The sequence below is a fragment of the Scomber japonicus genome, chromosome 11 (assembly GCF_027409825.1).
Source record: "Scomber japonicus isolate fScoJap1 chromosome 11, fScoJap1.pri, whole genome shotgun sequence".
NCBI lineage: Eukaryota > Metazoa > Chordata > Actinopteri > Scombriformes > Scombridae > Scomber > Scomber japonicus.
In genome coordinates this window covers 19,581,892-19,601,348 of record NC_070588.1, presented here as the reverse complement: position 1 = coordinate 19,601,348, position 19,457 = coordinate 19,581,892, and the positions used below count along the sequence as shown (strand labels likewise).

General features: G+C 39.4%; 1 protein-coding gene across 1 annotated transcript; it reads right to left on the bottom strand.

Moving 5' to 3' along the window:
• Positions 1-1,565: 1,565 nt before the first annotated feature.
• Positions 1,566-17,530, bottom strand: morc3a (MORC family CW-type zinc finger 3a). Its single transcript, XM_053329068.1, has 19 exons — positions 17,492-17,530; positions 11,665-11,737; positions 9,479-9,611; positions 9,115-9,341; positions 8,728-8,884; positions 8,006-8,150; positions 7,209-7,337; positions 6,966-7,085; positions 6,766-6,863; positions 6,484-6,591; positions 6,247-6,375; positions 5,575-5,649; positions 5,040-5,082; positions 4,779-4,868; positions 4,553-4,661; positions 4,228-4,300; positions 3,040-4,141; positions 2,259-2,452; positions 1,566-2,129 (listed from the first exon to the last, which is right to left on the bottom strand). Exons 1-19 carry the CDS (start codon positions 17,528-17,530, stop codon positions 1,973-1,975), a joined length of 3,201 nt encoding a protein of 1,066 aa, XP_053185043.1. The 3' UTR covers positions 1,566-1,972.
• Positions 17,531-19,457: the final 1,927 nt, after the last annotated feature.

The following is a 19,457-nucleotide window of genomic DNA, read 5'->3' as shown; positions in this document are numbered from 1 at the left end:
CATTTTCGAAGTAAGTTGCAGTGTTTTACCTTCTCCGTTGTCCAGCTGAAGGCTTTAGTGATTTCCCGCGTACGATTCGTTCAAAACTTCCGGTCGAGTTGCCTGCGCTGATTGGACGAAAGATGCGGAAAAGGCGGTGACTAGGAACGCTTGATAGTGTTGCATTCGTGGCCGCCTCGGATGGTCCTATTTCCCAAGTTGGGAAGTCGTTCTATTTACTTCAGTATGTCACGAATTTATAAAATCGTAATATGTAAACATGGACACTACAAAAATGTGTGGAATGTTGTCCCAGACTTGTCATTGCACCAGTTTATTCCGTAAAACCGTGAAAATAATATTGCCTTGCCTTATTTGTTATCAGTGTAAATTCTAATAAATAACTTTCCTAGTTACTCAAGGTCATTTTACGACGGAGTACTAGGGCCAGGCTAAAAAAAAAAAAAAATCCGGCACAAGAAAAAAAAAAAGCCAGGCTTAACCACAGTACCGCAGGATCAAACCAAGTTAGTAGAGCGACTGAGCTAGCAGCTGGAGTGTGTACGTCTTTGGAGTGTGTAGGTGATTTTCCGAAGTGGTGCAAGTTGCAACTGTATTCGTAACTGATAAATGTATCATGTACCATGTAACATGGACAGCAACTAACAGTTAAAATTACATTTACAAAAAAAATTGATGTACAATATGTTAATGTTAATTAGTAAAGGTTTCTTTCCATTAACCAAACATTTGCTTTTGTCTGCCATGTTTCTGTGCACTCACATTTCGGCAAGCAAGTGAATGAGAGGCAATAGCACAATACATTGACTCACAATGCTGTATGGTTGAATGGACAATAATGCATCATATTTAAATAGTTATCTTTTGTGAGTGAAATCCAAAAGGTCAACATAGTAGAAGTACAAAATTTTCCTCTGAAGTATACGTAGGACAACTGCCTAGGGACCCAACTTCAAACAGCTATTGTTTTATTATGATATTTAGATATGACAAATATTAAAATATGTTACCACTCTAACTCCTTGTACCCCAAAAACACTTAGAAAAGGCACCCAAAGCAATGTAATGGGAATGTCGGCAGCTGTAATAACGTTACAGGTATACAAATACTGGAAATGATAAATTCTCATGACACAACTCAGCATATGCAGGGTACATTAATATAGCTCAAATTTATTAAACCATATGAATGAAGAGAACCCCCAAAGTATAAAATGTATCCTAAAATCTCATCTTGAGTGACAGCAGAAATGATTTCTTTAAGATATTTACAAAGAGCGTTGCAAATTATTTATAAATAAGAAAATAAGAGTAGCTAAATCTTAAAAGTTTTCTACCCAATGTTATTGAAATATGTGGATGAATACCTATTTACAGAACACCGTTTAATTTACATTTAGTGGCTAACATTTCTTTCTTAATAATGAATTACTCAGTTATCAAAATAGAATTTCCATCATTCGACTAATCAATTGATCTTTGCAGCTCAATATATTTTGTTCAATTCAAACTTAAGTTGTATTACAAATGTATCCCACCAAAACCATCTCATTGTGCATATTTGAAATGGAATGTGCTTTGGAGGAGAGACATCATTTAGCTGCTTACATTTTCTCCTCATATTAGTTCCCATACCAATACTTCACATAGAAATACTGTTTTCAAGGAAACACAACCCATCCTTCCATCATACCTCAAACTCATTAACATTCAATCCATCATGGTTTCCAAGTAGATACTGCTAAAGCAAGCACAATCAGTTTAAAGACTAAAGTGATCTGTTTAAAATAGCTCTAGTTAAATTTCAGCATAGCAGCAGTACTAAATGTGCCACAGAGCATTTCATCACAGAAGATTAACAGGGTGGAAATATAAAAATATATTGGACATACTTTTTGGATTATGAGATTAAAAAAAACAAAACAGAATATAGTGCAACTTATTTTTCCAACACAATCTGAACACATGGTATTCATTTCTTGATCCATTTCTCTACAGTCTCTACATCTGAGAGAACCTGTTGTAGGATCTCATCGAGTACATTACATTCATAGTTGACTTGGGCCAGGTCCAGAGCCGGCACAAAGGAGACAAGCAGGCGTCCAACGTTATGACGTAGCTCAATCAAACTGAGAGAAAAGAAAAAAAAAGAGACATACAAATTAGATCACTGTTCTGCTAGGTTGTTAAGTTCATAAATGGCTGTCACACGAGTGATCATTTAAACATAATAATACAAAAGATAGTGATTTCCTGACGTGTCTGAAGTTGAAGCTGTGCCAAGGTCGGCTGTCCGTTCTGCCTCTACTGGATCTGTCTGTGCAGAGGAGTCACTGGTTCTGAGTTGAGCTATGCTTCTCTTCTGTGCCTCTTCCCTCTGCTGCTGCAGACTTAACCTAAGCTCTTCACACTGAGATGCCAGTATTGCCTTGTCTTCCTCCAGGCTGTCCAACTGGTGGCAAAGCAGAACGAGAACACCAGGAGGAAAGAAAATGAGGATGGGGGGGGGTAAGATGGTAAATATCAATGTAAAATCAATGTAAAAAACTAGTGAGTCAAGATCAAGAATTTAGATCAAGAATTAACTTCCATGCTAAAGTCTTGGAAGCGGTTTTATGAGCCTATAAGCAGCATTTCCTGCTTATGACTATAGTTGATCTGATAAGGGAACTACAATGCCTGCATTAAAGGATAAGTGTGGTTATGTTCCATATTTTTCTTAGTGTCAACAAATCCCATGAAAAGACTAAAACATGTTCTTTCCTTTGTATCCAAAGCCTGATGTGGTTTACTGCTCTGTGCCACAGACCTCCATTGTTGTTTAATTAAAAAGGTTATTAATGGATGATATGTTTATTACTGCTTCATTTCAAAATGTATGTCTTCAGTAGAAAGGCATGTCACAGACAGGCTGGGGAAGTTAGAAATCATTGAGAAACAGATGAATGTTATTAAGTCATGGGGGTTGTTGATGATATTAAAAGTATAGAATATTGCCGCTCTTATCCTTTATGTGCAAAACACAACTGGAGCACTGACCTGTGAGCGCAGTTCATCTCTCTCCTTGTTTCTTTGATCCAGTTCCCGTACCAGAGAGTCAACTTGCAGCGCAATCTCATCCATGTCCTTTTCCTCTGAAGTACTGGGTTTGGTTTCAGCAGCTGTCAGCAAAGCCTCTTTGTCCTTAATCAGTTCATCGACTTTCTGTTTGGCCTTTTCAAACAAACTTTTGTAGTCCTTCCCATCCTCTGTCTCCTCTGTCTGGTTGGCTTGGTGAGACAACTCCTTCTTTACATTGATCTGAGACAGTTCCTGCAGTCTGCTCTGCATGTCTTCCAGCTGACAGGTAAGTTGACTGACCTGCTCTTTGAAAGAGTCTCTCTCCTGAGCTGTAGCCTGCATGAGCTTTAGGAGCTCATCTTGCTGTTCCTGAGCCTCGGCCATATTGCCGAAGTGCGGTGGAGACGACTTTTTGTCAGAGGCATTTGCACACGAAGGACCAGCGTCTTCGTCACTATCCAGATAGTTCATTCCATTCAGCAAAGTCTGCTTTCCTTTGTTCCCGCTGTGACTGTCATCGTTACTATCTTGCTTAATTAATCTTTGCTCAATGCTGCAGACACCAACATCTGATTTCAGTTGTGCTCCACTCTCATTAGATGTACTCTGCCATGCTCCCCCATTCTCTTCAGTTTGACTCTCCTCCTTTATTTTACGTGCTTCTGTTTGGGTGGTGATGCTGGCCACCTCTGGAGGAGGTGCTGGGGAGGTACTGGTTCCCGCAGCCACTGTCTCTGACGGGCCTGTTCCGGCAGCATTTGCGTCAGGCGCATCATCCACAGTGGCATCATCACTACACTCCATCAGCATGTCCACATTGGAATCAATTGGCTCCTGCTTGATCTCCACTTTAGACAAATCCAAATCTGTCTTTTTTGGCTTGGGGGTACTGGCAGTCTCCAAGATGAATATGTCGTCATCGGTATCATCACTATCATCACTATCATCGTTCTCATTGATGACTGACGGGGAGACCGGTGCATCCACTGACAGGGGTGCATCTGAGGTAACTCTATCCAAGGGACTTACTCTTGGTCTTTTGGGCGTTCTTTGTGGAGTAACCGGCGGCAGTCTTTTCCCCCTGCAGTGCAACAAAACCCAGTTAATATGCTTCTTACATGAGGTGCAAGGTATATAGTTAGGCTCACAAATAGCACAAAATCTTACCTTGTGGTGGCTGGTGACAGAGAACATACATTAGTGATAATTGGAAGACCACTGCTACTGGAGGGGCTGCAGGCTGGAGAAAGAAGACTGTTTTTAATTTCTGAAACCTACCATCCCTTCACTCACACACACACACACACACACAGATTCATTTCTTACTCTAAACCTAACCATAAACCACTACTTGCCTAATCTTAACCACTGGCCAAAGAATCAACGTTTGTCCCCAGTTGGACAAGCCATCCCCAATTACGTTGTCCTAAGTTCCACTTTTGTCCCCATAAGTAGTTTATGATAACCATTCACACACAGCAGTTTTTCTTACCAGCTTTGGAAATGGTGGAGGACCCTTGTGGAGAGGATCCGGCCCTTGCAGCACCCCCTTGCAGTGACCTGCTCTTTGGGGTAATGGGAGTGGAGGGTGGACGCGCAGCCTGTCATCAAGAACAACAAATATAACACACACTGACATGTATTTTTTGTATGTATTTATTATAATCCCTAAACTACATCAACATTATTTTATGTATTTATTAAAATCAAAAACATACTGTTTCACGCAGTTTTCGTCTAAGAGCCTTGTTTTGCTTGGCAAGATTAGCCAAGCGCTGCTCTTCCCGTTGCCTTTGTTCTTCCTCTATCTAGAAGACAAGAAATGAATACTGCTAGATCATACAATACCTTGTGCTGTTTGTGTCAAGTATATATTCTACCAGCATGTGCATAAGGACCAAAACCAGCAGAAAAGATGAGCACATCAGGCTCATGTAAACAAAACTATCTTCTTTATGAGCTTTACAGCAGACATTCACCTTTTGTCTTTGTGTATCTTGTTTCTTCTTGTCTTCTTTCTCTCTGTAACAAACAAGTAACAAAGGTCATAATTTGTTTTTATTATAGCATATTAATACATTAGTCCCACACACACACACACACGTATATATATATATATATATATATATATATGGATTTATGGATTTTGAACCGGGGTCGGTTGCGTATGTGGCATGCGCTCTAAACACTCGGCCAGGTACACGCCCATGTATCCCACTTTTGAGACAAAGTAGACCTACAAAACCTGAGGGCCTATGGTTTCAGCTCACCTTCGTTTGTGGACAGTGGCACAGGAGAAATAAAGAATACAATAACCAGATATAAGGAGGAAACAATAATCCCTTTTATACATTTAGTTAATACTAATATCACACTATAAAAACACAGAACTATTTTTAATGTAACACTACTTTTAAACTTCACTGAACTGGGAAGTAACAGTTCTTAAAATATTAATATGCTGGTTCCATTTTCAGCTAAAGTTGTGTCATAATGTGTCAAAATATGACTCACTGTTGTTTGTAGGTTTTGCGGTATGAAGGTTGATCATCATCAGAGTCCTCAGGCTCCTCCTCTACCTGGCAGCTCCTGGTCAAGCAAATTCAAAAAACTGTTATCAGTCTGTGGAGTCCAAGACTATTTTGGCCAAGTCACTCTGGTAAGAAAGAGGGAAGAGTTTTCAAGCCTACACTGTTTCAACCTATGCATACATTGAAATTGTTAAAGGTCATATATTATAAATCCACTTTTCCATGTCTTTTCAACATAGATGTGTGGTATGTCCCCGAAACTATGAGAAAACATCATAATCTCTCTCTTTCTCCTGCTCCATCTCTCAGTAAAATCTGTATGCAAAATATGTGCAGTTTAAATTCCCACAACTGAGAAAGTGTTGCATGTGTATGCATGTGATCTCAGGGACCTAAATTAATTAATTATGAATTAAATTTAATTAATTAATTTAAATTTGTGTTAATCAATCTACACTTGCGGATCAAGTTTTCAACTGTTGTAGATGTATGTACAGATAGTAGTTCTGTTAAATGATGCTACATTTATTGTTGACAAAAAAAATAACAAGGAGCAATATATGGATGTTGGAATAATGGAGTATTATTTTTCATTTGTTTTGTGTATCACATCAGATTGTGACTTTACAACAGTTTTTGATAATGCTTTGGTTACCTGAACTGAGGATCAGGATTCAACTGGCAGAACCATTTATCTGGCAGCTTGCTGCAGTCAATCCCATCAGGGAGTTTCCGCCAGCGCAAACAGTTATCACACTGCACCCAGTTTTGATCTGGACGCTTCCTGTGGACATGGATAGAGAAAAGTTTCAGAGAAAGTAGAGAGTGTGCATGGTTACACATTTGTGTGAAAACATGATGTCAGGCACTACAAATTTGGTGATATACTAACATGGTATCTTCCACTGGTATGGCGCTATCTGGATTCTCTCTATTCTTTGTGTAGCGGATTTCATTCCAGTACTCCTCCAGTTTGATCCCCAAATTGCTCATAGTTTTCCTGTTCCAAGAAATTAAACAGTTCAGATGTCTGCATTCCTGTTTAATAGTCATGTGCTGAGAAATATTTCAGTAATATGATCAACATTATAATTTGTGTGTGTATAAAAGACAGCTATCTAGCCCTTAATCATACCAATATGATCAAATCTGATTTCAGCACTGATGCTATTACCTGTACTTATCAGTCTCCAAAAAGCTCTGTTTGTTGTGGGTAGGATCCAGATAGTTACACTCCATGACCCCGATAACCCCAACGCCTTTGTTATTGGCCTGTAGGAGGCAAAGAGACATGTGATTAGAGATAAACATCAGGTGAGAAGATTTGGGAACTACGTATAACAAACACACTCACAAACAACAGCGCAAACTCACCCTGAGCTGGCAGCCCACACGTTCGTAGGCTTTGATGAGACGATTCTTGTGATACATCATAATGCCATACTGGTCTTTACTTTTGGTGTTATAACCAAAAGTGATAGGAACATGTCTGGTCTAAAATAAAATGTCAGGAAAACTAAACAGTCGAGATATAAACACTTTCCGTGCATTTCCCAAATGACTCAAACTGCAACAAAAAAAGGGCAGAGCTCTAGAGAGCCTGTGATGAAAGGATACCAGGAAAGTGGGCTTGTAGCGGTCCTTCCTGATGCAGGCCAGACTCTTTGCAATGAGCTGAGATTTCACCTTTTGACCTCGTATGATGATCTGCATCCGAGGCTTCAGGTACAAAATACTGCAATATGCCTGTGTCCATCAAAACACATTAATCAATTTATGAAAATGAAAGGGTAAAAAGGTAATTGTATGCTGTTATATCTTTAAAAATGATTTTCTTGTACATAAAAACACAGATCATGCACAGATTTAAAAAAACAAAAACAAAACAGTGACTCAGCTTCACCAGTAAAAGAAATAACAGTTACAGCTAGTGGCTCTGTGAGGCCGTGCTCATGAACTATGCTGCTTTGAGCTAAATGATCACATCAGGAAAACACACATGCATGATGTTTAGCGAGTATAATCTTTACCATGCTCACCATCTTGGATTAGCTAGCATTTTTGCTAATTAGCACTTAACACAAAGTACACCTGAGGCTGTGAATGACATTAGTTTTGCAGATGACGACACTAGATCAAAAGTCAGGTGATCAAAGTCAAAATAATTCATCCTGAGGGGAACACGGATCTCTGTAATTAATTTCACAGCAATCTGACAGCTGTTGAAACATTTCAGACAAAACCACAAATATGAAACTCAGATAAGCAAAATAATTAGGATTCACACCCTGGTTTAACACAGTAGTGAGATTTCAGTCTGTTAGTAATTAATAATATAAGATTTTGATGGCTGTATAACATTGTGGAAACTGTTACAACTGAATGTGTGTGATGTTTACATTACTGCTTCTTACCCTCAGTGAGTACACACTCTCAGGGTTGTATAAAGTGATGTTCGCTGCATTTTGAGGAGTTTTACTCATTTCCTCGTAGACGTCAGATGGAATTCTGATGTCGTAACGGTTTGTCTGAAAATCAAACTCCGTTCCAGTGGACGTGCTGGAAAAACAAAACACAAACAGTATGAGAAAATGGGCATGTATCACATGTATAACAAGTCATTCTTAATTCACAGACAAAAGGACCTGATATATATGCTTAATAAGCTTCCTGTCATTTAATGGAAGCATGTTTTAAATCCAGAGAGAGCAAACAGGTGCACATAAAACATTTCCTACATTTAGGAAATGTGTAGCTGTGTGCTCTTTATTACTTTAAACATGTAGCTGTGTGCTCTTTATTACTGCGTAATGTACTTTTTTTACGTCAGATTCCTGTTGGAAAGATGACTGGATTTGTGTTCAAAGTTGATTGGTTAGTCGACAGATCCTGTGAATGTCACCATCTATGTCTGCAACAAGTTAACATGATGATCCCCACTACTAAAAACTGAGCCAGTGCCATGAGAGTGGAACCTGTGATGCTCAAAGTTGGCTGCCTAACTGCTAAACTTGCTTCATTGTATGTGAGGTTTTGAAAAGAGCCTGAGCACAACACAATCAAAACGTTCCTGTGGGCCACAACACTTGTTTTTTAAAATGCAGAACATCTGTTTGTGTCCTGACTATATACAGACCTGCGGAGATTCCAGATGATGATCCTTGTGCCAGTTTTCCCTGTGGACCAAGAGTTACCGATGGCATTGATTTCAGTGAGAAGTTCTTCCTCTGTCTTGAAAGGAGAATAGCGCAAGATGTCTTGCAGACTGGCTTTGTGCTCCTCTTTTACACTGAGTGGAACTGAAGTTAAGGGCGACTTGTAGTGTTAAATTAGGACAAATGGAAACATGACTGTCTGGTGTAAGTATTTTTTCTAACTTTCAAACAATGAATAACAACACCAAAACCACTTTTACGATAAGATACAAAAATACAAACGCATCACATCCAAACTTCAATACGTAATAAAATGTTTAACATGCTTAAGATTTCTTTACAGTATATGTGCAGTAGATCAAGGATATACTTTTTTGCTCCTGTCTGCTCAAAGAGGAGAATGGGTACAACTATTTGCTGAGCATCGATCTTTTCCAGGTAGGTCTGAGAGAGCATCCCAACACATGAGGCATCCTTCGACTTGGAAAAGACAATGGCGTCTTTGCCCAGACGCATGGATCCAGACTTGAAACCGTTGCCATAGATACCAATCGGCTGTACACCACCTACAGCAGTCTTGTCACTGTATCCAAAGCTTGAGGGGGGGGGGTGCACATTCTTAGTGAGCATATGAATCGCATCATTGTTCATACACATAATCCTTTACACGTATCAGAACATTTTAAATGCATAAGCTAAAGACACAAACGGAGAGAGTAACAGAGTCTGTACCTGAGCATTTTATGCATTGTTTCAAGGTCCAGTCCATTTCCATTATCCATGAAGCTGAGGCATTCCTCTTCGTTGACTATAGTCTTATCAATCCAGAACTGTTTGGCCCAAACATCTGGATCGTAGGCATTGTCTGTCAAAAGAAACATATTTTAAGACCAAATAAATATTACCTGGATATTATCTGTTGACCTCCATTGAGTAAAGTTGCAGAGTAGTGAAAGTCAGATTTAATGAGGCTTCTGTGTCAGTTTTTCAAGAGTGTTCTAACACAGACGCCTTCAGTTAGTTTTCAAATAGGCACACCAGGCTGAAATTGTAGTTTTTGTGTCATTTTATGCACTGTTTGGAAAGTGGACCTCTCCTTACTACATTCAAACCATGGAAATAATAGGTGGAGGTATGTTCACAGAGATAGATTTTATATATTCGACTGGATTGAAAAAATTACAATAATTTGAATGTCATTTGCATGCATGCAAAAATTAGTATGGAGAGAATTTACATTAGCCACAAGGAGGTTGTGGTGGGCATAAGAAACATGAACTAAATGTTTTGTTGAAGAGACATTTCATTGACATATTATGACTGCACAACAAAAATATCTAGAGAGCAAAATTAGCTACTAATGAATCCAACTGTAGATTATTTATGAAGAAAAAGGAACAGAAGAAAATGTACTGTTAATATCCTCTGTTTAACTGAGAAACACTCTCAGTTATCACAAGATAACAGAATAGTTTAGTTTTTAAACGCCCTCATACCAACTGGCATGAACTGGTCTCTGGTTCTGTGCAGTTTACCAGGTGTCAAACTAAATCTAATTAAATACAAATTTTAACATTCTGCTCACTGATATTTTTAATAATATCAGTCACTGTTTTAATTAGTGTGTCTGTGTGTGTGATGGTTGCTCTGTGTGTGAGTTTATATATGTTGTATATATGTAATGTGTTCACAGGGCTCCCTTGTAGAATAATGACGCTTAACTCTTAATGATTGCTTTGTTCCAGTAAACACGTGGCACAGAAGCAAGGTTTGTATTGTGATACACTTGAATTTGATTTTAATCAACTGTAAAATCACTGAGGACTACACTTCAGTATTCTAGTGACTATCAACACCATCTTCACCCTCTAGCGGTCATATGTACACTTTGACATCACAGTTGTCAAAGAGCCAAACCAAAACAGGTCAGTGACTGTTTCCAAAATATCCAAAAGGTTCCTATACTTAAACAGATCAGTAAGTCACCCAGCATTCATTCTGAGCTCATCCCTATTAAAAAAAGCTGTCACATACCAGTCAGATAAGTGACTTAATCATAAAAAGATGAGACAGGGAATACTACTTAACAATGTTAATTGCAGCATTTTGATTAAGCTCTGATTAGATTTAAATTATAACCTGAAATATGCCAATTTGTAATAATAATAATAATAATGATAATAATAATAATAAACTTTATTTTGTATAGCGCCTTTCATGAAACCCAAGGTCGCTTCACAATAACAAGAAACACAGACAAAAAACACACATTTAGCCGGCAAAAGCCTGAAGGAACAAGTGCCTTTTCAACAATGATTTAAAAGAGTCCAGAGTTGGTGTTTGGCGAATGTACTGAGGGAGCGAGTTCCACAGTGTAGGAGCTACCACACTGAAGGCCATGCTCCCGAAGGTTTGCCTTGTGGTGCGGGGGATGGACAGGAGGCCCATTTTGTAATTTGTAGGTCAATTCGTAGGTCATTCATAGGTCAATTCAAATTAATTATAGCTATATTTCTCCATAAACACATTAACAAGTCCATCCTAGCACTTTTTGGAATATTCATTAAGTGCTGTTAAAACATCATTTCATCAAAAGATAGTCTATTAGTTGATATTTGAGGCTTTAATCAGATAAACCTGAGGTGTAGTTATATACATTGAACCTGGGCAAACTCCATATGGATAATTTGGCGTAGGTTAATTTATTGTTTCTTAGTTTGCTGAAATAAATGGTGCTGTGGATTCCTGTTTAGCTCAGTGGGTAGAGCACCCGCCCCATGTGTTGAGGCTACAGTCCTCACTGCAGGCGGTTTGAATCTGTCTCGGGTGCGGCCCTATCCTGCGTGTCATTGCCCCTCTGCCTCCCATTTCCTGTCTTCCCTGTACAATAAAAAAATATACTTGTTGTGATGACTCACCTATGAGCTCAGCAATAGCACTGAAGGGCCAGGTGTGGCTGGTAGAGTTGGTGTGAAGAAACTTGGGACAAAGCTGCAATTGGAGCAAATGAAAAGAGAAACAGTGGTGACATTTGTATTTCAAAGTGATCTTAATTTCATACATCAATCCTTTCTAATTCAATCGGTGGCTTTATTATTTTCTATTGTGTTATACTTTGTGTCCTATATAAACATATCTACAAAATACTTTGACTGTGACCATGTTGCAGATATTTGTTTTTTGAGGTATGTTGATATAAATAGTAACCCTTTCATTGGCTGATTAAGCTTTACACTGGCTAATAAAAAATACATCTCAATCAAATTCAATCTAATTCATGTGAGAAAAGGTTTGAATCTGCACTTTAGAGGAGTGAAGACACGGTTTCCTGTATATAGCAACAATGTTACGGACATCAGGCTGTTTGAAGATCATCAACAGCTTTTTATATACTTCCTTGTAACAGCTATTGTGAAATTAAATATTATATTATATTATAAAATGTATATTCTGTCCCACAGAGGAATAAGCCATAGAAATGAAAGAAAACAAACAAAAACAGTACTAAACATTTGAGAAAAACACAGTTTTGAGAATCTGTGGTCAGAATGACTTAAAAAAGAAAAAGGAGGACAGCTTGACCTTGGTTTATTTTTCAAAAAGAGAAAGACAGGCTTGGATTTGATTTCTGTCCAGACAATTAAATAAGCATGGATATTGGCTCATGTTGCACAGGTACAGATGTCACGTACACCTTTTCTTAGATATTAAGTAAATATCATCTTTAAACAAATATTTATATATAATCCACTATCAGCATTATTTACACAGTAGCACAGAAGTAGGAGTAGGAGTAGCAGCAGTGTGACAAGGTGGAGGAGACGGAGCAGCGGCAGTGTGACAAGGTGGAGGAGAGAGAGTAGCAGCAGTGTGACAAGGTGGAGGACAGAGAGCAGCAGCAGTGTGACAAGGTGGAGGACAGAGAGCAGCAGCAGTGTGACAAGGTGGAGGACAGAGAGCAGCAGCAGTGTGACAAGGTGGAGGAGACGGAGCAGCAGCAATGTGACAAGGTGGAGGAGACGGAGCAGCAGCAGTGTGACAAGGTGGAGGAGACGGAGCAGCAGCAGTGTGACAAGGTGGAGGAGAGAGAGCAGCAGCAGTGTGACAAGGTGGAGGAGACGGAGCAGCGGCAGTGTGACAAGGTGGAGGAGAGAGAACATCAGAAGGGCAACAAGATTGAGAAGAGGGAGCAGCAGCAGGGCAGTAAGGTGGAGGACAGAGAGCAGCAGCAGTGTGACAAGGTGGAGGGGAGAGAGAGCAGCAGCAGTGTGACAAGGTGGAGGACAGAGAGCAGCAGCAGTGGGACAATGTAGCGGAGACGGAGCAGCGGCAGTGTGACAAGGTGGAGGAGACGGAGCAGCGGCAGTGTGACAAGTTGGAGGAGAGAGAACATCAGAAGGGCAACAAGATTGAGAAGAGGGAGCAGCAGCAGGGCAGCAAGGTGGAGGACAGAGTAAGCAATAGCAAAGATGTGTGAAACTTCCAACTGACAGCTTGAAAACGACAAAAATAACAAATATGGTTCTGAAGGTCTTGACTTCCTGTTTGCACTAAATGTTTACAAAGAGGTTTGCTTATTGTTTATTTTGTATGTTTGACCAACTTAGTGGAGCTACTTGTTTATTCTCAGTTTCAGGGAGAGACAGAAGATGAATGGATTTGTAGGAAATTCCAGTAGTGGTTAAGGCGACTGGCAACACTGTCCCTTAGTAGATGGACATTAGTGATGGGCGGATCAATACCAAAATATCAATATTTCAATCCTAATAGTTTAGCTTTAAGGATCGAGCCTCATCTTTTTTTTTTTTTTTTAATGTATATTTTTTGGGCTTTTCGCCTTTATTGTACAGGTTAGAGAGAGAGAGAGAGGGAGAGGCCGGAAATGGGAGGCAGGGGGGCAATGACATGCAGGATAGGACCGGGGTCGCCTGCAGTGAGGACTGTAGCCTCAACAGATGGGGCGGGTGCTCTACCCACTGAGCTAATCACCGCCACCAGGATCGATACAAATTAATAATTTAATCAGATTATTAAATCTAATACTAGAAAATTCCAGGGAAATTTTGAGTGCCACGGGGCTACTGCCGGGACGAGTACAGCAGAGAGTAGCACACAGAGCACAAGGCAGTAGGAACATGCACTAACTCTATGCACGACACTACAGCACTTGACGCTTCACACATACCCTTAGCACACAACATAGTGTGTACAAACACTCACACACACACACACACACACACACACACACACACACAGACACACACACACACACCATACCTGCCTGGCCTTCATTTGAGCAGTAAAAGTGTCAATAACTGACGCTTCCACTCTAACTTTCAAGAAAAAGTGACTTCCACTCCTCGTTTGACTGCTCATACTTTGAAAAGTTTACATGTTATGTAAAAACAGTTTAGTGTTTTGAAGAGAGCACAAGTTTTCCTCCGTTTTAAAGTTTGAATCACATTTCTATGTGAAAGTATGAGAGAGCTAGGTGACTCTGAAAAAAGTTGAAATTTTGTGTTTAAAAAGAAATTCCCATTAATTTCCAATGGAGAATCATGACGATTTTGTTTTGGGAATAACTTTGGGAAAAATCGGAATTTCACCACCAAAAGTGATAGCACCTCTTTCCCGATCGAGCTGCACGTTTTGATGTATATATTGTTGTGGTTTTCTCAAAGCTGTGGGAGGAGTTACGCGCCAGCTTTACTGGAATGGAGTGCCTTGGAGCTGAGCACCCGTGGCACTAATCATTTTTGGGAGTATTTTTGCTCATTCTTTGAATTGTTTGGATAGGAACTACTTTTCCTTCCGCATTCTCACTCAGCTCCGAGACCGGCTGTAGTAAGGCACACCCAGAAACAAACTCAAGTGCTGGTTGCAGAAATGGCAGAGTGTAAACAGCGCATTGTGTGGAGTTATCTTGAAGTGGGCAAAAGCAATGAATCAAAATAGAATATATGTGACACAACTGTGAGATACTGTGGCAATACCACAAATCTAATGAAGCATTTAAAAAACTGCCACCCAAAAGTGCATGACGAGGTAAAAGTGAAACGATGTGAGGAGAGAGAGCAGACAGATAGCACTCCTTCATTGAGGCAAAGTTCATTAACAGAGGCGTTTCAGAAAGGCAGGCATTATCTAGGTAACTGGTGATAGTAACCTGGCTTCGTAGTATACTCCACAGGATATGTCTTGATGTGCAGGATATTTATGGTAAACCTATGGTGTTGGTGTAAATTAGCTTAGGCCTCCATATGGCCCTCAAAGCCAAGGTCAAGTTTTGCAGTGAGTGCTGTAGGTTGGATTTAGGCTATGTAAGCTATACCCTTACAAAAAATAACTGCATTACTGTAGTAGTGTCAAAATGCAGTTCAATGTTACAGTATAGTTTTGCAGTTCATATGCAGGAAATGCAGTATTTTAGACATGAAAAAAAAACTATTTAGATACTGCAGTTTACAGCAGTGATATAATATTTTGGACACAGAAAACTGTGCTTATTGCATATATTAAAAGATCAGTTTTTTGGCTCTAGTTTCATTCAAAATGTGTAATTATTAAGTCAGTAGCCTAGACCTAGGCCTATCTAAGCTTTTATGAAAGGCTTATTGCACATAAAATGTTAGTGTAGCTTAAGAATGTTTCTTTTTTTTCATAGATGACTCTCCGAAAGCTGTAGCTATTACAAGATGCCTTGGAGAGATGATATGCAAGGACCTCCAACCTATTTCAATCCTTGAGGACAGAGGTTTCAATGCATTTGTGAAAAATCTAGACCCATGCTATAAACTCCCAAGCTGCAAACGTCTGATGGAAGGGACAATCACAGACATGTACAAAAACTGTCAAAATGAAGTAAAGGCAGCTTTACAACGTGCCAAGAGTGTGGTTCTGACCACAGACATGTGGACTTCCAGGTCCACTGAGGCCGATTTGACTGTAACATGTCATCTTATTGACAAGTGGCAAATGGAAGAATTTCTTTTAGAAACGTGCTGTTTCCATGAACAACACACAGCTGTCAACATTAGTTTAGAGCTGAGAAGAATCACAGGAATGGGGTGCTTGCATACAATGGTCCCAATATTGTGTGAGGGAATTTTTGTGTCATGAGAGACTCATTGTGTCAGGGGGACTGTAACTAAGCCTCAGGCCTTTTGTTATACTAGATAAGACATCAACATCAAACTGACCATCTTTTGACCTAGTAGGGGGTCAGTACATGATATCAGTAGTCTCTGCAGGGTTTCTGTCTTTTGTTACTTTACGACTTCATTTGATGTATTTTATTACTTTGTCACCCTGACGACAGTGTGTCCTTCTCCATGCTGGCATGTACTGAGTAAAAGAGAAAGATTCATCACTCCAGCGTATGTGCTTTTCTTCAGAGAAACTTCTATTACAAAAATTATATTACATTTGGTGTTGTCGGCAGGATGGACGCTCGCTGACTGACACCTGGGTCTCGACTGAAGGTTAACCACCGGTGGGAGTCTGTAGACAGACTCAGGGAAAGTTACGCTCCGACAAACGGGGGACAGGATCCCGCCTGACATCATGCGCAGGTGTCAGACAACGGCGCTCCATCTACTTTGATACAATTGTCTCTGCAGTACACAAGGCTGGGTGGATGCACTACCCATGTTTTGCCCATACCTTGAACCTGGTAGTCAAAGATGCCATTAAAACTGTCCTTGAAATTGTTAAACTGTTGGAAAATGCAGTAGTGTTGTATCATTTTTCCACCATAGCACAAAAAGCCACTTAAAAACTCACAGACATACAGAAGCAGCTGAACATGACAGAGCATAAACTGATCCAGTGGGTAGTAGAAACAAGAATTCTGCATTTTCTATGTTGGACAGATTTCAGGGGTAAAGGGAAGCAGTTATCACCACACATTATGTACTTGAATGAATGCCCTGTGCTTAGGCCCTTAGGCTGAAGAGCTGGACCTAATCCAGTCAACAATTGAGGCTTTGAGACGTTTGAAGAGGCAACACAAGAAATGTCTGCAGTAAAACATGTGTCTATGTCGAAGATGATTCCTCTTGTTTCACTACTTCTGAGAGCAGCTGCAGCCACAGAGCGGCCAGTTAGTTAGTTGCCTATTTGTGTTTTTCTGGTGAATGATGAGTGGCCTAAATGTAAATAGAAAGTCACATTTTAAGCAATTTCTGTTTGCAAATTTAAAAGTGCTTCATTTTATTCAGTGTTTACTCTAGTCCAATCCTAATAGTCCAATACTACCATACTACTACTCATTACAATTTAATAGAATTGGCTTAAGTGAATGGAGCACTGGCCAAGAAAGTCTTTATTTTATTGTTTGTTTTTTAAATGAATGTGAAGAATAAACAGTGTTGTATTGCTGGTTTGTTAAATAAATGAAACAGAATTGATGTTTCTTTTTTTTAAGGTCTAATTTAAAAAAAACTATCGGTACACTAACTTTAGTATTACTTGGTATCGGATCGAAACAAAAATAAGCAGTATCGCCCATCCCTACTGGACATGGGGTCTAGGTCTGTGTGTGTGTGTGTGTGTGTGTGTGATCGTGTGTGGTGTAGGGTAACGGGGGTACTCCCACTGGTCTATCCCACTGTTAAAATTTAACAAATCATCTGCTTGTCATGCCCTATGCTCACACTGGTAGAGTGTATCCGTCTGTAACCGTTCACAGCAGTTGACTAAGACAATATAACAACAGAAATTCATAACATAAATGAGTAAACTCACCGTACTCAGAGGGACACCGCGCTCTGTTTGGGCCGCCATCTTTCCATAAATACGGAATACAGCGGATGGAGGAAGTGAAGTCAAACCGGCTGTGTTTTCCCACCCGCATTTTCCAGCCATCTCAGTCCTCGTGCATAAATCTAACCAATCGTTCCACGGGAGGCAGCGTTACAGCCAATCAGAAGCGGAGTAGGGCGGGTCTACGCGGAATGCGGGTGGGTAAAATCAAGACAAGCGAAACTTAGAAATCAGCAACCTGGGAATTGAAACCGAAAACTCATTATCACCAACGCATCAAAAATCGCGGCTTTTTTTGGTTTCAAATGTTCCGTCAATTTTTTTCACATTGTGGGCGGCGTTTACTACAGACATTTACCTTTAGTAATATCACATGACAAACTCAACCCCAAACATGAAACAAAAAATGGACATAATATAGTGTCCAACTTTAAACCTGTAAATATCATTCCCTGGATCCTTTACATTTTAAACAAATAATGCCATACCTCACACTCTGTTGCAAACTGGTGTGGTCTGACATTCATAAGACCATTTTCTCGAGGATCCATATCTGCTTGTTATCCAAAATGTTATTGCTGCATGTTTCTGTATCTCCCAAACTACGAACTCAATATTTTGAGAAAAAAAACTATGAATTTCTCAGATTAAGTCGTAAATTTTATATAAAAAAAACTAGGATATTCTCTGACATTATAAAGTCTCAAATTTGCGAGAAAAAACTCACTTCACTTTGCAACTCTGGAGAGAAGTCGAGCACCGTGCATCATGCCTGCTGTGGAAGATTTGTTGTAGGTGAGACAGGTACGGTTGTAACACTTTTAGCAATTTTCCCAATAAATCAGAAACCGTTTACACTGGAACAGCCAATTTGCTATATTAAAAACTTAAATGTGTCAACTACAGAATCAATGTATGAAAGTGCTTTTAAGAAATATATTCAGGTTGCAAAACGCATTTAAAGACAGTGACTCCAATGATACAACCGTGCCAGTGTACAGGGACAGTTGTAACACATGCCAGGGACGGTTGTAACATGTCTACAAGGCTACATAATAAAGAAATAAATAATTAATCAACAATATCCAAAAGAGTAAATATTACATTTACATTACATTTATGTTATTGGTATTGTTAATTAGTTAAAATTAAGATCATGGTTACCTCTTTCATATTACATTTAAAAAAACTCCTTTTCATTTAATTTAACATGACTCAGAACAAGATCACATAGATAACGGCTTACGGACCACATCAAGGGAGTTTCTGAAAAGGACCCCTGCCCTGCTGCAGCCACCGGAGTTGTGGGATGGGCCGATGGTATGGCCAGTCGCAACCATTTATTTGACAAATCATAACAACAATAAACCAAAAACTCAGGCTCAGTAAAGGACGGAACATTAGCAAAGTTTCAAAAGATGAATGTTTGTTGGAAAAAAAAAAGAAAACATTCTGCTCATCCCTTTTGACCTGGAAAAACAGCTTGTATTTCAATTTAAACGTTTGTATTATAAAACAAAAATCAAAACCACTTTTTAGTTTTTTAAATTCTCGGTCCTGAACAGGGTGATGTGTATTTTCCAACTTCTGAAAACAGGTGTTGTATTTTTTTAAATTACATCATAAGACAATACATCAAAGCAGTCCAGACTGCAGACTATCCACATCCTACAGCTCCTCCTGAGGTATTCCAAGGTGTTACATCTCTCAAATTATTGAGCACAATTTCATCATGTAACAGATATGTTTTGGCCTGTCCTCTTCATTGAAACCCTGCTTAAACTTGTTTTACAGTGAAGTTCTTGTCAACACTACAAGTATTACTGGAGCTTTGATACTTCTGATAACCTCCTTTCTTTATTTGGAACACGGGAAGTTGTGCCAGAAACCACAGTGTTCCCAATCAAATTAAATTGAACTAATTATTCCCTGAAGTGTGTTCTGGTGA

What these genes read in the sequence shown, in the direction of transcription:
- morc3a (XM_053329068.1), bottom strand. Translation starts at nt 17,530, where the DNA reads ATGGCGGCCCAAACAGAGCGCGGTGTCCCTCTGAGTACG. An exon ending in GCAGACAGGAGCAAAAAAGT is followed by an intron (nt 8,885 to 9,114) that starts ATATCCTTGATC and finishes CTTCAGTTCCAC; the next exon opens with TCAGTGTAAAAGAGGAGCAC. An exon ending in CTCCACCATTTCCAAAGCTG is followed by an intron (nt 4,301 to 4,552) that starts GTAAGAAAAACT and finishes TTCTTTCTCCAG; the next exon opens with CCTGCAGCCCCTCCAGTAGC.